This window comes from Chenopodium album, chromosome 17 (assembly GCF_948465745.1).
Source record: "Chenopodium album chromosome 17, dcCheAlbu1.1, whole genome shotgun sequence".
Taxonomy (NCBI): Eukaryota; Viridiplantae; Streptophyta; class Magnoliopsida; order Caryophyllales; family Amaranthaceae; genus Chenopodium; species Chenopodium album.
The window spans coordinates 42511208-42528268 of NC_137850.1; the positions used below are offsets into that span (position 1 = coordinate 42511208).

The 17061-nt window shown below is 32.3% G+C and overlaps 1 protein-coding gene across 1 annotated transcript; it reads left to right on the forward strand.

Moving 5' to 3' along the window:
* The first annotated feature begins 4209 nt into the window (after positions 1 to 4209).
* On the forward strand, positions 4210 to 16979 carry LOC145589772 (protein REDUCED CHLOROPLAST COVERAGE 3-like). The gene is made up of 23 exons (XM_081646458.1): positions 4210 to 4501; positions 4591 to 4652; positions 4796 to 4888; positions 5021 to 5093; positions 7710 to 8021; positions 8649 to 8710; positions 9989 to 10120; positions 10220 to 10261; positions 10360 to 10866; positions 10953 to 11104; positions 11489 to 11981; positions 12072 to 12134; positions 12218 to 12319; positions 12520 to 12837; positions 12926 to 13018; positions 13116 to 13217; positions 13341 to 13445; positions 13677 to 13810; positions 13910 to 14093; positions 14272 to 14403; positions 14510 to 14622; positions 14969 to 15050; positions 15164 to 16979. The coding sequence occupies exons 1-23, from the start codon at positions 4432 to 4434 to the stop codon at positions 16613 to 16615; spliced, it is 4878 nt and encodes a 1625-aa protein (XP_081502584.1). The 5' UTR covers positions 4210 to 4431; the 3' UTR covers positions 16616 to 16979.
* Positions 16980 to 17061: the final 82 nt, after the last annotated feature.

The window sequence follows — 17061 nt, forward strand, 5'->3', positions numbered from 1 at the left end:
ATTAATGACTTGTTCTCTTAATCTGAAACTGGGAGATTAAGGGTCTATTCATATTTATTAAACTGAACTAAATTGATTGAAGCTAAATTGAATAGAATAGAGATGAAATGAATATTTTATGAGAGAAGGAAATTAAGAGCTGAACTGAATTGGAGTGAAATTAAGTTGAAGCAAGTCTAATTTTCATAAGGTTTTATCTAAAATTTATTACGTCATCTGGTTTGATCTGATTTAATAATTTGACTAAACTTTGACTGTATTTTAATACTAATCTATAAAGAAAAATATTATTAAAATAGATCTTGTTAAATTCATCTCATTATGAAGTTTTCAAATATGTAATTTTCATAATTTTTTGTCATACGCAATTAACGATATTTAGTAATAAGTAAATGATAATTAAAAGTTCTGATCTGGTCTGATGTTTGATCTGAATGTTTCAAGTGTGATCTGATATGAATTTATTAAGAAATAGGTAATAAGTATCTAAAATAAGTTGAAGAAAACATGTCCTAATTTTACTTATTTATACTTAATTTGTTTTCTTTTAAGTGCAACACACTTTTTCGATACGCACTTTGAAAAAAGAGATTTAATAATTGTAACACAAATAAATTAATTTAAAAAAAAAAAACATACACGTAATATCTAACTCTTTTATAATTTTGGAGTTGAAATTATTTTGATAAAGTAACTTGTTTTCCTAAAAAAAGTGACAAAAAGATGTGTAGCATTTTTAAAAAAAAAATGGAAAGAAAATTAGAAAATTTAGGGATTTTAAATATAAAAAAGAATATAAAATTTAATTGACGCAATTCTTAAACTTTTGAAATTTATTTGATGAAAATGCATTGACTCTTTATCATGAAGTCAATATACGATTGTTTTAAATATTTACTTCGTTTGCAACACTTTTTCTTTTAATTTATTTCAGATTACAACACTTTCTTATTCGGTAAGGATTTAAAATATTTTATTATTTTTTCTCTCTGTCGATTGCACTTATGACTCTCTCCTATTAACGATTAGACCTAGCTTGATTATTAATTGGGATAATCGCCCCAATGATAATAGTGTTAGGGTCAAGATTAAAGGCCCATAAATGGATGAAATCTTTAATGGACAAGGTTCTTACTCCCTTCGTGTTTTTTTTAAGTGACACACTTTCCTTAAACGGCCATTTTTTTTTAAGTGACACACATCCTCTTTTAGAAATTCCTTACATTTTAATAATACTAGGGCAGTTGACTCGCGCGATGCGCGCGAAGTGATTTGCCCTTTCTTGATGTCTATATTGGGTTGTGTTTAAACTTTTCGCAACATTGGGATTTTAGGGAAAATAGTTTGATAAATTAATGGAATGTGTATTTAAAGTTTTCGTTTTTTCCTGACAACCTTTCTTCAAGAAACATCTATGCAATTATTCAACAGTGTAATATTGCAAAAACATCTACAAACTTAATTAGAAATGGATTAAATACAATTCAAAAATCATAGAGCACATATTATATACTAAAAGAAGTAATTTAACATTACATATGCAATAGTAGAACAATTTTTCGGAACATTACTATTTGAAAGTCTATACTCTTACCCAACCTAGTAATTACTCTACATAAATTATACTTCCTCCGTTTCTTTTTACTTGCAACACAGCCTTGTGGCACGTGTTTTGAGGTCGGTTTAATGTAATGTAAACAGATAAATTATTCATTATAATTTTTACAAATGATACTTAACCCTATTCTAATCTTCGTGTAAAAATTATATTGATAAAATCGCTCGTTTACCCTCACTAATCATCTCCTAAAACTGCGTGCCTAAAAGGTGTGTTGCAAGTAAAAGAAAACGGAGGAAGTGTGAGATTAACTATATGAAACTAAAAAAGACAAACAATTACACCCTACAACTCGCATAAACATTAACATTCAGGCAACAATTAGATAAAATAGTCCCTTGGTAGTTGGTAATAAATCATCTATTCGTACATACAATTTTTTTTTTCATTTTAAATAAAAATAATATCATATGAAGTGTAAAGCATTAATTTTTTTTAATTAGTAAAAAAAAAGCATTACATATATTTTATTAAAAAAAAACCGAATTAATTGATGATATATGTTTAATGAAAAAAAAACATTAAATGTATTAATGATAGTAAACATATTATTGAGGGTAAAAAAGTAAATACACATTTTGCACACAATTTTGTACACAATAGTGAGGGTATAATTGGTAGCACACTATTCCTAAGAGTTACTTTCTACTTTTTATAAGGTAGGGATATATTTTATTAAAAAAAAACCGAATTAATTGATGATATATGTTTAATGAAAAAAAAACATTAAATGTATTAATGATAGTAAACATATTATTGAGGGTAAAAAAGTAAATACACATTTTGCACACAATTTTGTACACAATAGTGAGGGTATAATTGGTAGCACACTATTCCTAAGAGTTACTTTCTACTTTTTATAAGGTAGGGATATCTTCACCCCACTATCTCTTACTTTATCATTTCTCACTCCTTTCATGGTCCCCACTTCCTCTCACATTCTTTTACTTTATCATTTCTCACTCCTCCAACCTACCCCACTAACATCTTATTTTATTAAAGTCAATAAAATCTCCTAAAACTACGTGTCGGTCAAAGTGTGTCACTTAAAAAAACATGGAGGGAGTATTAGGTAATGTCAATATGTTTGTCCAATATACGAGTAATAGATAAAATAAATAAATAAAAAATTTAAAAAAAAATCTTATCCACATATACTTAATTATTGTTTTGTCTAATATTTATTTTAATTGATGGTTTGTTGGTCCATCCATTATCGACCTACGACCTATATTGGTCTGATCCATTATTAACCTTATATAATGTGACCCTTTTGACCCAAACTGCCTAATAACTAGGTCTACTAACAACTACGGAGTATACGTTTACCAATTATGGAATATACTCTACAAAAATTTCCCTTTGATCCTCACCCTATAGTTTTCCTAAAATTATGTATAGCACCTTGAAAGGAGAAAGTAATTAGGTTATTGGTTTGTTAAGTTGTTATGGAGTAGCTACTTATGGAGTATTTTGACTAGTTTTTCGTTTATCATATCGAGAGTGATTGGTATCCTATCTGCATGTACCATGGCAAAGTCTTCCCAACCATATGACATTGTTTATACAACTTTGAAACACAAATCAAAGTCTAGAGTGATTGATTGACTTACATAGATTTCCTTAAAATTTTCAGAAATTAATGTTAACTTTAAAAAGTTATTCCTATTGGTCTAAGGTACTCTAGGCAAGTTTTATTTCATGATCATTTTACATGTTGTCTATTTGTTCACACTTTTAGCAGATGAGAATGTACTATATTTTAGTTATAGAGATTGTGTTACATCAATTCATGTGAATCTTAGTAGTTACTACTTGCTAGTTAGTAGAGCAAATATTGAGAACGTATTTTTATGCTAAATTGTAGAATGATGTGCAAAAGCTTGTAAGCAATCAACGAAAGTTGTTATTTTTTTCAAATTTAGCAAAAAGTCAAATGATTTGTAATAATTCAATCATAACACAACAAAACCTATGTGTTTATTTATTTATTTACAAAAACCTATATACGTATATTTTTTTTTTGAACAACCTATATTTTTAATTTGTAAAGTATATATACACGATACAATTATACCTTATAAGATGAAAATGTGAAAAACAACATTAATAATGTACATTTTTATTAAAAAAAGAATACACAAAAGTTTGAGGTAGCGAGACAATAACGTCAACTACAATTTAAATCATCAATTTCCTAAAATTAAAAATTCAAAAAAATCACAATTACCATTTTTCGAAATTTAAAATAATCTTCTATTTAGGGTAAGTATCACTAATTTTCAAATTGATAATACATTTCGTATATTTCATCATTAATATTTCCTTACCCGTCACCCTATCATATTAACGTGCTACGTCACCGTTCCATGTAATACTCATACAATTTCTTACCCAATCGTATTCACCCACTCTATCACCATCCATTCATCCATTCATCCACATTGTATACACACTCATACAATTTCATTTACAGTCACAACTTACGACCTTTAGCATTTTCGCTCATAAATTACAGCACATCACATGCATCTCACATAGAGAGTGGGGAAGAAGAGAGAGAAATCCACACAAAAAAAAAAAAAAAAAAAGAAAAGAAAAAGACAATTATAAGTTAAGCAGTAAGGAGAGGTCAGGATTTCTCTAAAATCTCCAATACTGGTAAAACCCCAAAACCCCTCCTTATCTTCCTATCTTCTTTATTTTCCCCTCTTATTCTTCATTCTCTGCAACTCTGTTTTTGCCACCCATTAATTCTTTCTTCGCAAAACCAAAAATATAATTTCACGAACATAAAAAAGGAAGAAAGAAAAATGGCCCCAAAATCAGGTCGCAGTAAAGGGCACAAACCAAAGTCCGAGAAGAAGAAGAAAGAGGAAAAAGGTTGATTAATTATCTACTGTTTTTTTCATCATTTCTTGATATTTTAATTATGTTCGTCTTATTATATTGATTGGGTTTTGATTTTGCAGTTGTTCCTAGTGTTATTGACATTATTGTCATTACCCCATATGACTCCCAAGTTACTCTCAAGGTATATATCAATGTTCGGAAATAATTGCCACGTTGACAGTGTAATTTGAACTAGTAATTCGATTCGATGTTTTTGAAATGGGATTGTTTTTGTCTACATACAAATTTTTTCATATGTGTATTTGTTTTGGAATGTGAATGAAGGGGATATCTACTGATAAGATATTAGATGTGAGAAGGTTACTAGCTTCAAATGTAGAGACATGCCATATTACCAATTATTCTTTGTCACATGAGGTGAGTGTAAATTACCATTTTTATTGCTTATATTTTTGTATTTATTCATATTATGGAAATTAATCATTGTTGCTAAATTTGTGATAATTATGTAATTTTTGAGATTTAATTGCTGTTGAATATGGTTTTCAGGTAAGAGGGCAAAAATTGAATGACAAAGTTGAAATTACATCTCTGAAACCATGTGTATTGAAGATGGTTGAAGGTATGGTTGGACTGTGTAATTGTTTCAAATTCAATCCAAGTTGTTGATGCAAAATTGATTATTTCGTGTTCCACGTGGGATTCTTAATTTTTTATAAATGAGATGAACTATGACCAATAATTTTTTAATTAATATTTACTAAAAAAAAAAAGGTTGGTATTCCTATAACAATTATGCAATCATAATCACTCTCATAAGTAACCTAGTTATGAATTTTACATAGTTTAGAAAGTAGTAAAATTTGTATGGTTATTTGTAACCATATTTTCCCTTGATTTTTGGTTATTTTTAACTTCAAATAACAATGGAAAACAAAGTAGAAAAAGTTTTATATAAAAATGTACAAAGTAATAATTTATGTAGTACCAGTAGTCCGTAAATGATAGTGTATGATATGGAGTATGCTATTATGCGATAAATATATAATGTGGACGACTTTAATATGAAATACGGAGAATAAATTAATCACATATTTGTATTTTATTTTGATTAATTATAATACTATGTAGGCTCTCCTAGTACTTGTATATAAAATTAGTCATTGTTAGACACTTAAACTCCAAGGAAATAATTAACCTCAAAATAGAAAAGTAAACAATGGGGCAATGCAGGTAAAAATAAGTTTAAATTTCGAAGGAAAGTGTTATGGTTGGTGAGTGCGCAACGGAAGTAAAGATGTGTTTGATTAAAAAATATGAATTGAATTGATAATTGACAAGATAATTAATATAATTGAACACACAATTTTATGTAATGACAAGCACTTTTAGTCCACTATTTGAAACAGGAACCTTTGAGAGGGTGAGTATTACAAGAGAACTCTCAAAATAGAAACTCACAAAGGAGTATTACAAAATAGGAATAGTGGATTCGTAAAAAAAGTTAAATAGTACAAGGAGGTGTAGAATGTAGGAAGACTTTTGTATGGTATGGGTTCTTGTGTTGTCTTCAATAGCTGAATGCCTATGACCTATATTTATAGGTGTAGACGGAGCTTGGAAAAAATGGCCGGATTATTCTAGAAATTCCTCCATCATTCTTGTATTTATAATGTTTTAGAAAATTCACGAACCATGTATTATATTCTAATAGCTTCCAATGTCAATAATGCTTTAGAACATTCAAGTAGGATATTATTCTAGAGAAATCAAGAGCAAGTAATGACCTTGCTTGATTATTCCGAAAGCCTGTAAACTATGCACAATACTCCACCAAAATAACCAAAATAATGGGCTTATAAAATTTGGCCATACCCAACAGTGAGAAATTATTTTAATTATCTCACTCAATGAATATTTGAACAAAAGTGATAAGACAATCTAAAATTGTGTGGTTATATAATACTCCAATAAGTGATAAGATGTTGAAAATAATAATGTTTAAATTACAAATTTCTAGAATTGGTATATTGGTAAAATTGCAAAAAAGGTTTGAAAAATGCCTTGTTTACTTGTTTGTTGCGTTCAGTCAAAAGTTGGACAACAAATAATCATTGATCACTATAATATAAAATCAAATCTGTGTTTTTTTTTTATGGTATCTAAGGGAATGAAGATTAAAGGAAAATTAAATTATAAAATATTACAAATTCACCTACCATAGTACCATGTAACCGTGCAGGCAATCATGGGGAATCTAATGGTATATGAAATGTGCCGCATATGTGTATATCAGTTACTCTGACTAATTCAGTTGGAAATGTATTATTTTAAATTGGAGATTGAATTATGTTTACATTGGTACCTTTGTGACTTTAATACACTGGTAAAATATTTCAAAATTGTATTTTGTAATACGAGTATAAATTTTGACTATTGAAAGATTAATAAACAGTTTTATAGTGAGTGCATAATATTAAACAACCTCGATGATGAAATTAAGAATGTGACTAAAATATATACTCCGTACCATCCACTTTTATTATAAACTAGCCTTTTGGCCCGTTCAACGAACGGGTTGTAGCTCATTTTATTTTTCTTGAAATGTGTTGCTTATTTGTATTGTATGTGTCGGTGATTTTTTGTAACAATTTGCTTAATTTTCTTACTTATAATTTGCAAGTTAGGAATACATAAAGATTTTAACATTAAATAATTTGTTATTTTAACTTTTACATTAAAAGGGGTATAGAGAGGAGTACAACTTTTTTTTTTTTATAGTGAAAATGAAACACTCCATTTTCTTACTCAAATTTGCAAGTTAGGAATGCATAAAGACTTTAGCATTCAATAACATTTTATTTTATCATTTACTTTAAAAGGGAGTATAAAAAGTAAAAAAATTAATGGATGTGTTATGTGGCATAAGGGTGAATTATGATGACATGTGTCATATAGGTGATTGTGGTTTGGCTTTTTAAATACTAATAAAGTATAGAAGTATAGATAGATAGATTAATTTCCTAATTTACGTAGAAATTAAACCACTTAATTTAGTTGAGGTGCACAATCTTAAGCTACGTGGCTATATTAAATTCGTAGTATCCTTCTTATTATTGTTGATGTTGTTGTACAGAATATAACATTCATTTGATTGACACTTTCACTTCTCAAACAGTGATACAACTACATAGTGGCTAGTTACTACAGTAACAATTTGGCTAGTTTTAATTTACAGATGAATATAATAACAAGGCCGAAGCAATGGCCCACGTGAGGAGGCTACTAGACATTGTGGCATGTACAAGTTGGTTCAGCAAGCCCAAAGGACAGCGGCCCACATCATCCGACCATAAATCGAAAAAGAGTAAGGCCCACAGTCCAATACAAGTGGGACCACCTCCATCAAATGAAGAGCCCAGAATTCAAAATGGACCGTCCATTTCTGTTATCTCAGAAGAAAATGACATGGCTGCTCTTCATCCAACACCTAAACTCTCCGAATTTTTTGAGTTTTTCTCTTTCTCTCACCTCTCTCCTCCTCTTCTTGGTGGGTCCTACTTTTTCTTTCTCACTTGACTTTTTTTTATTTTTATTTTTTTAAAATAATAATTCTAAGGCATGAGTCACGATGATTGGCCAAATTGCATGGTTGGAACTTTTGTGATTTTTGTCATAGTGTGGTTGGTGTTGTACTCTAGTGTGATCAATTTTGAGTCACACATTTTTTTTGTTGTTTCCAAAATTAGGTGGCTTGGAATTCACCATAAATTATTGACTTATTGTTTTTATCAAAGAATTATAAGCTTACTTGTTGAAGTTAAGGAGAACTTGTATAGTTGTATTATGCATTTGGACAAAAGTATATTTTGCTCTTTTGAAAATTATTAAAACAAATGAAAATGATTAATGCACATAAATTTTATTTCATTGAATACACTTAATTTTTGATACACTCGAATGGATGTAATAATTTTAAACTTTACAAGTTGATAAGGTATTGATTATTGAATAAGACACTACGTACGTTCTATATGTGGTTTGTTTGCCTTTTTTGATGTAATGTTAATTTTTCGCAATTAAATTATTGTTAGATAGTTTCAAATTTTGTTTATATTCTAAATGATATTTTTTTTCCATGTTATTTTCATATACTAATGAGATGGTTGATTTACAGGTATTAAGAGGTGTGAAAGAAAGTTGGAAGATAAACGTGATGGGGACTATTTTGAATTACAGGTATATATATCTGTTTTTCTGTATAGTCAATTTTATATTCCTTTTCATGTGTTGGTGTGTTACACATTTTAACATGGACGTACACTTAATCAGTTATGTACAGTGCACATTTTGAATAGATATTGGATTTTCTAGTGCATGATTATGACTTATTGACCTTATTTTTGACACACTGTGTATTGTCATATTGATGAGGTCAGATAACACATTTATTTTGGTTTTCTAATGGAAAAATGATGTGTCTAGTTTTATAGATGAATTATATGACACGATTGAGTGACCCAAAATTAAGTGAATCAAACATTAAGTGACGGAAAATGCTACATTTACTGATTTACCCACCAGGAAATCTTACTAATGACCCAATCGAGTTAGAAAACATGTACTACGTAGTTTTATATTTATGTGTTATCAATTATATTTCTGAAATCAAGTGAACCAAATGGATCCTTAGGGCCTGTTGTATTCAGCTTATTTTTAGTTCAATTTAGCTCAGTTCAGCTCTAATAAGTTCAGTTCCGTTCTTATTTTAATTTCCTTCTCTCATAAAATATTCAATTCAGTTCAGTTTAGCTCCAATAAGTTCAGTTCAATTCAGCTTACTTCATTCAATCAGAACAGACCCTTAGTCTCTCTACCTACTCTCTTTATCCCATAATACATGACACAGTAAAAAATTGCACACATGTCAATACAATAGTTTGACTTTATTTTTATACAATTTAATATTAATAAAAATTATTTTTAAAATTATATTATGAAACTTTATATTAAAATCTATCTAACAACATATTTTATGATAAAGTATATTTATATTATGTTAAGTAAAAAATTATGGTCAAACCTAATGCATGAATAGTGAAAAAAAGTCTAACGTCTCATGTATTATGGGACGGAGGGAGTATTAAAGAGTATGATCGTGCTATTGGACCTTTACAGATTTTGAAGGATCCAGAAGAAATTACTGGGTAATGTTTGATAAGTGAAAATTTTCTTTCTAATTAAGAATAAGGTTGATGGTCAAATTTAGATTAATGTTGTCCAAAATTAGAAAGAATGGAGTTGTAGATGTATGTTTTCATAGATGTCTGCATTTACATATTGGAATTGAACATTATAATCTTGAGTATAAACTATAGTTGGTTTCATCTTACAAGTAATTCTAGATTTCGAGTTGAAGATTAATGGTTTAAAATGCAAAGATTTGTTATTGTAATGGTTGTTAATTTGTTATAGTTGTTCTAGTTGTGAGTAGTTTACTAATGCAGTTAAATATAGATCAAGATTTGCAATGGGAAGATAATACAAGTCGTTGCTTCCGAAAAAGGCTTCTACACTTTGGGCAAGCAGTTAGTACAATCTCACTCCTTAGTGGATCTCCTGCATCAGCACAGCCAAGCATTTGCTAATGTGAGTATACTTGAGGATTAAGTTATCTAAAAATTATGTAGTTGTATGTATCTTAATTCTAACTTAAGCGAAAATTTTTGTTCTTACTTTAAATCATAGGCATATGATGCACTTATCAAAGCTTTTGTGGAACACAATAAGGTAATGCTCGCAGAATGTGTCTGTCTTGAACCTATTTACTTATACTCCGTACATGTTATGCAAGGAAATTGAACTCATGAAACAATGTGAAATTTCAGTTTGGCAATCTACCTTATGGATTCCGTGCAAATTGTTGGCTTACCCCATCTTCGCTTGCTGAATCTCCATCAAACTTCCCACCTTTGCCAATCGAGGATGAGAACTGGGGTGGAAATGGTGGAGGTCAAGGAAGAAATGGTGAGCATGATCTCCGACCTTGGGCTACAGAGTTTGCTACGTTGGCTAGTTTGCCTTGCAAAACTGAAGAGGAGAGAGTGATACGTGATCGAAAGGCTTTCTTACTTCACAGTTTATTTGTCGACGTGTCAATCTTCAAAGCTGTAGATACTATTCGCCATTTGATTGAATCAGACTCCTATGGAAGAGATTCCCATGAAAGCCGTGTGGGTGACCTGTTTATTGTGGTTAAACGTGACTTAGCTGATGCTAACTTGAAGCCGGATGACAAGTCTCTCTTCTGTGAGGAGTCTGAAACTTCTGCTAGAGGAGTTGTTCAGAGAAATTTGATCAAAGGGTTGACTGCCGATGAAAATGTGACTGTCCATGTGAGTTTTATTTGTAAACAATATGTAGCTTCAATTGATGTAGTTGTGAAGTTTGTTAATGAAGTAGTGAACGTCTTTTTTTTCAGGATATTTCTTCACTTGGAACTGTCACTTTAAGGTACTGTGGGTACACTGCGACAGTCAAAGTTCTTGGAAATGTCAGGAAGAATTTTGAACACCATGATGTTGAAGTTGAAGATCAGCCTGATGGAGGAGCTAATGCCCTCAATGTTTACAGGTTAGTATAAGATTTAATTACGCCAAGTTCCTTCATTATTCCCTTAAATTAATTTAAATCATTAAGCTGATTATGAAGAATTAGCTTTAATTAGCTAGTTCAGTGTACTCCCTCCATCCGGATTAATAATCGTCACTTTTCTCTAAGCCTCTAGCCCCTCCAATATCCTTCCTATATAATAGTTGAATTTAACTTATGCTCCAAATTATTCAATCTTAATAGAGGTATTCATTACATATCAATGTTGTTTTAGAAAGTATTGACAATTTTTTTCCAGAAATCTTAATATTGTATATGTAACACTGATTTTTCGAACAAATGGTGTATGTCCACTGGTATACGTACTTAACGCCCCATGTTTATGCATTTTATATATGTTTGCAGCTTAAGGATGCCATTACACAAGCCAGTTAACGCTGAATTCTCTGGAGAAAGCACATCTCCCGTGGCACAATCTGATGAACTAGAAAATCCTAGATCTCAAGTCATAAAGATACTTAATGATAGTTTAGCCAAATTGGAAGGGGAGGAAAAACCTGTGGAGGCTGAAGCGGGTATTAGATGGGAACTAGGTTCATGTTGGGTACAACATTTGCAGAAGCAGGAAAGTGAAAAAAATCCTAAGGAAGCTGGCAATGAGAAGAGTAGTGAAGCTTCGGTTAAAGGTTTGGGAAAAGAATTCAAATCTCTAAAGAAAAGGGAGAAAAAGCCGAACAGTGTGGACTCTTCAGATGGACAAGAGGAGAAAGAACCTCAAGTTTCTGGCCCTGAAACCAATGGCTTCTGCAAAAATACTGAAGTTTCTGAGCTGGAAAAGCTACTCTCTGAAGAAGCTTTCTTACGCTTGAAAGAATCTGGAACTGGTCTTCATCTTAAGGTTTCTAAGCTTTCCTAACTAGATATATATATGGCTTAGAATTGATGGAATTTCTTTAGCTGATTAAATCATCTTTGTTTTCTGTCACAGACTGTAGATGAACTTATCACTATGATTCACACCTATTATGATGAAGTCGCTTTACCAAAGCTGGTAATTAATCGCCAACTATTTAGCTGTATTTGATTTTTTTTAATGTAATGTTGTCTAACACAAACATTTTTTAATGATCTCAGGTGACAGATTTTGCTTCTCTTGAACTTTCTCCTGTTGATGGACGTACACTTACAGATTTCATGCATCTCAGGGGACTGAAGATGAGCTCTTTGGGTCGTGTGGTGAGGAAACTGTTTAAATCATTTTATTCAATACTAGTCAAAATTGTCAAATTACTAGAAGTGTCTTAATAGCTTCTTTTTCCTTCTTGTGTTTTTCATATTCTTAACTGTCTTTAGTTGCCTCTTCCATTTTTTGGGGCTAGGTGATGATCTTTTTCCTAATTTGATTAATCAAGATATATTTTTCATATGTGATTCAGGTCGAGTTAGCTGAGAAACTTCCTCACATACAATCCCTATGTGTCCATGAAATGGTCACCCGAGCTTTCAAATATGTTGTGAAAGCTTCTGTTGCTTCTGTTGATGATGTATCACAAATACCAGCAGCAATTGCAACATCTTTGAATCTCCTCTTTGGGTCCAATTCTACTAATAATAGTGAAAATGCCGAATTTCAAGAGTATGAGCTCAAAGTTAGGTGGTTAAGGGCTTTCCTCTTAAGCCGGTTTGGGTGGAAGCTCAATGATGAATTTCCTCACTTAAGGAAGTTGTCAATTCTTCGAGGCCTCTGCCACAAGGTTCTTTTTTCTTTGATTGTGATTTTATGCTCCTTGGACCTTTATATCCTTATTCATAGCACTGTATTAATCCTGCTATCCTTTCCAGGTTGGTTTTGAGTTGGTTCCAAGAGACTATGATGTCGATGCTCCAAACCCTTTTAGGAAAGAGGATATTATCAGCATGGTTCCTGTGTGCAAGGTAAATAACTTTCTTAATTTCCCTTTATTTTTTGTTTTCATTTGTCCTTTTTTTTTTCCTCTCCTGGTGGACTAATTCTTGTAATTATCCTCTGCAGCATGTGATATGCTCCTCTGCAGATGGCCGAACTCTGTTGGAATCTTCCAAGGTAGCTCTAGACAAGGGGAAGCTAGAAGACGCTGTTACTTATGGAACAAAGGTATGTGTTTAGAGTCAACGTGCTACAAACTGTTTAGTGTAGATGTGTTACAACTAATTGTTTGTGCTGTCCTTGGATTACAAAAGATATTCTAAATTTCCTTTATTTGTGTTAAATTTGAAGGCTCTAGCAAAGATCATTGCTGTATGTGGTCCCTATCATCGAACAACTGCAGGTGCTTATAGTCTTCTTGCTGTAGTCTTATACCACACAGGAGATTTCAATCAGGTAATGTATTGTTACAATAGCTGGTTTGTAAAACAATTCATATAATTACTTTTGTCTTATATATTTTGCTGATGTGACAACTGATCATTCTGTTCAAGTAATGCTATCTTCAATGAACAATGTTTGCCTACCATTGAAGTTGGGTTCTTGTATGCTAACTTCAGATGTTTTTAGCTTGGATATTGTCGTTACATGGATAATAGGGCTGAAGTGAATTTTTTCCATTTTCAGGCTACCATTTATCAGCAAAAGGCATTAGATATCAATGAAAGGGAACTTGGTCCTGATCATCCTGATACTATGAAGAGTTATGGGGATCTATCAGTATTTTATTATCGTCTCCAACACATCGAATTAGCACTCAAGTATGTTTAATTTATTCACTAATCTGCATGCTTTGCTAGATAATCATCCCTCTATCGTCTTCCACTCTTCTTACATTAAATTTGACGTCCTATTGCCAGGTATGTCAACCGTGCTTTATTTTTGCTCCACTTTACGTGTGGATTATCGCACCCAAATAGTGCTGCAACTTATATAAATGTAGCCATGATGGAAGAGGGGATGGGGAATGTCAACTTTGCTCTCCGCTATCTCCATGAAGCCTTGAAATGCAACAAGAGGCTCTTAGGAGCTGATCATATCCAGGTTTTTTTTCACATTATCCTATCTTTTTGCTTTTGCTGTTGGACTCTGGCTTTTGTCAATAATTAATTTAGTCACGGATTGAACTTTGCTATCCCATGTATAAACTTTTTTTCCTTGACAGTGATACAATTGGATTTTGTATCAAGTAATTTTTTGCTTCTTTGATTGTTGCTTACAGACTGCTGCCAGTTATCATGCCATAGCGATTGCACTTTCACTAATGGAGGCCTACTCACTCAGTGTTCAGCATGAGCAAACTACGCTCAAAATTCTTCAAGCCAAGCTTGGAGCAGAAGACCTTCGTACTCAGGTAATTGGTGGTCTCATAGTTGACATTTTCATCAGTTTGTATTTTTGTTGAGTTTGATCAATACAAGGTCTCAAGACTCATCCTATGAAGTTTATTGATCTTATAGGATGCAGCAGCATGGCTGGAATATTTTGAATCTAAGGTAATAGAACAGCAGGAACTGGCAAGGACAGGAACACCAAAACCGGATGCATCCATTGCTAGCAAAGGGCATCTTAGGTACTAAAAATGTTTGCCTGAGTTGTTGTAGTTGGAAGTAATGCAAATGGTAATTGTGAGGTAATCATGATGCTAACTGCAGTAAACCTAACTTAATGCAGTGATATGATAATTATACAACAATGCTTCAGGCTGGAATATAAACCTCTATAACTTCTCAGTAAATAAATAATAAAGTCTAAGAAAGAATAAAATGATAAGAAAACAAAAATAAAAAGGATAACATGAGGAAACTGTTGTAGTAAAAATCTTCAATTAAGCAAAATGAATATGGTTTCTATGCAATATAGATGTCTTACAGGATTACAAACGTGTCGGTAACTGATTTCGCTGTTCTTTTTGACAGTGTATCGGATCTCCTCGATTTTATTAGTCCTGATCATGAGCCTAAGGGTGGAGATGCTCAGAAGAAACATAGGCGTTCAAAGGTATATATACTATATAAACCATTGTTATAAATATGTGCATTTGTGCATTTTTAGATGTCTGTTACTAATTAACTTGGGCAAGTTTGTATAACATGTTTATACGGTTTTATTAGATATTGCAGGTTGCTGAAAACATTCAGGGTCAGGAACAGGGTCAAGTGTCAAATGGCTCAGCACCTGAAGATCATGACATAATAAATGATACTGTTGTTGTGGAAGAAAGAGCTGCTATTAAAGAAGAAGCAGAAGAACAAATTCCTGAAGAATCGAATGATAGCGATGTTACTATTGGTGAGCAGGTTGTCTTTGGTGAGGCTGTTGATACAAGTTCAGATGAGGGGTGGCAAGAAGCCAGCACGAAAGTGCGTTCTGGTAATACTAATGAGACCAAGTTCCGTAAAAGACGGCCTAATCATCTGAAAGTAAAAGTCAATCACTCTGTATCTTCAAAGGCTAAAGAAAATGGCCATGTATCTGGAGTCATGCCAAGAGAGCAGAGAGTGATGAATCATACCGTGAACTTGAAGGAGTCTTCTCCACCAAAGAAATCAAGAACTCAGGTTCAATCGAAGAAAACTGTTACTGCTTTGGCTTCGAAGGCAATTTCCTACAAAGAAGTTGCTATGTCACCCCCAGGAACTATTTTCAAGCCTGTGCAGCAGAATGAAGAAACAACTAATGCAGAAGAAAGCCAGAAAATTCCTGAAATTTCTGAAGAAGGTAGAAAAGGCGATGATGCAGATGATGTGAATCTTGTTCATGAAGAAGAAAGTAAAGTTTCTGATGACATTACAATTCCTTCTCCACAAGGTGAATTGATGGTAGCTCCTGAAAATGATGAAACGCCGTGTTTGGATAGTCAAGAAAAGGCAGCCTTGGAAACAAAAGGGTCAAAACTCTCTGCTTCGGCGCCACCCTTTAATCCAACAACCCTTGGAGCAACTAATTTTTATGAGTTCCCTCCTATTTCTGCTAGAGTTGCATGTGGTCCAAGGTCACCTTTGTATTACAGGACAAACCATTTTGTGCCAGCTAAACAAGGTGGTGTGACAGTCATGAATCCTGATGCTCCTGAATTTGTACCTCAGAAATTGGCAGCTGATGCACCTTCATCTCCTGATGTGGTAAAGGATGCAGGAGAAACTGATGGAAAAGAAGTATCGAAAGATGATCGATCAAAGAAGAGTACTTCTGAGGCTGAAAAGGCAGAGTTAGCAAGGCAAATTCTACTCAGCTTCATTGTAAAGTCAGTGCAGAAGAGTTCATCAGATCGTTCAAGCGAGTCTGCTAGGACTGTAAAGAAGTCAGGAAACTGGCAGAATTCTTCAGAAGCTATAGCAAATGACAGTGCAATAATCAAGATTTTCCAAGGAAGTGAAGAGAAGGCAGATGGGGTTGTAAGATCAAATGATCCCGAGAAGATCAATGCTAAATTTGCAAACAAAGTTGGGGATGGAGAAGGGTTTGTTGTTGTCTCAAAACGTAGGAGAAATCGACAACATATTGTTGCTAATGCAGTTGGGAATAACATAGTATACAATCAACAACAATCAATTTGCACTTGAAATATTCTTTTGCAGTATTGCAGCATCATTTTTGGGGATGTTGCTGAGTAAAAGTACATATATGATGGGGAGAATCATCGTTGTGGAATCGATGAAGCGATGATTAAACTCCAATGGATTGTTAGTTATGACAATGGAAAGACAAATCTGTTTCTCTTTTGTAGATTTTGGCTGATAATATAACAGCAGCAAATAAATTACTTCTTTTCTTTGCTTTTGTATCAAATAGTTTCAATTAATGTGTACTGAGGAGTGGGAATACTTGTTCATTTATGTAATATCATGCTTGCTTCATAAAGTTAAACTTATACAAAAATTGGTTCAAAATCAGATATAATTGAAATTGTTTATCATTTTACCTATATTTTTGTGAATTTTTTGTGAAATGAAGCAAAACCTAACTGTTTAGACTTATAAGGTGGTATTCAAGACCTAGGATCAAATCA

What these genes read in the sequence shown, in the direction of transcription:
- LOC145589772 (XM_081646458.1), top strand. Translation starts at nt 4,432, where the DNA reads ATGGCCCCAAAATCAGGTCGCAGTAAAGGGCACAAACCAAAGTCCGAG. An exon ending in GGGACTATTTTGAATTACAG is followed by an intron (nt 8,711 to 9,988) that starts GTATATATATCT and finishes AGTTAAATATAG; the next exon opens with ATCAAGATTTGCAATGGGAA. An exon ending in ATGAAAATGTGACTGTCCAT is followed by an intron (nt 10,867 to 10,952) that starts GTGAGTTTTATT and finishes CTTTTTTTTCAG; the next exon opens with GATATTTCTTCACTTGGAAC.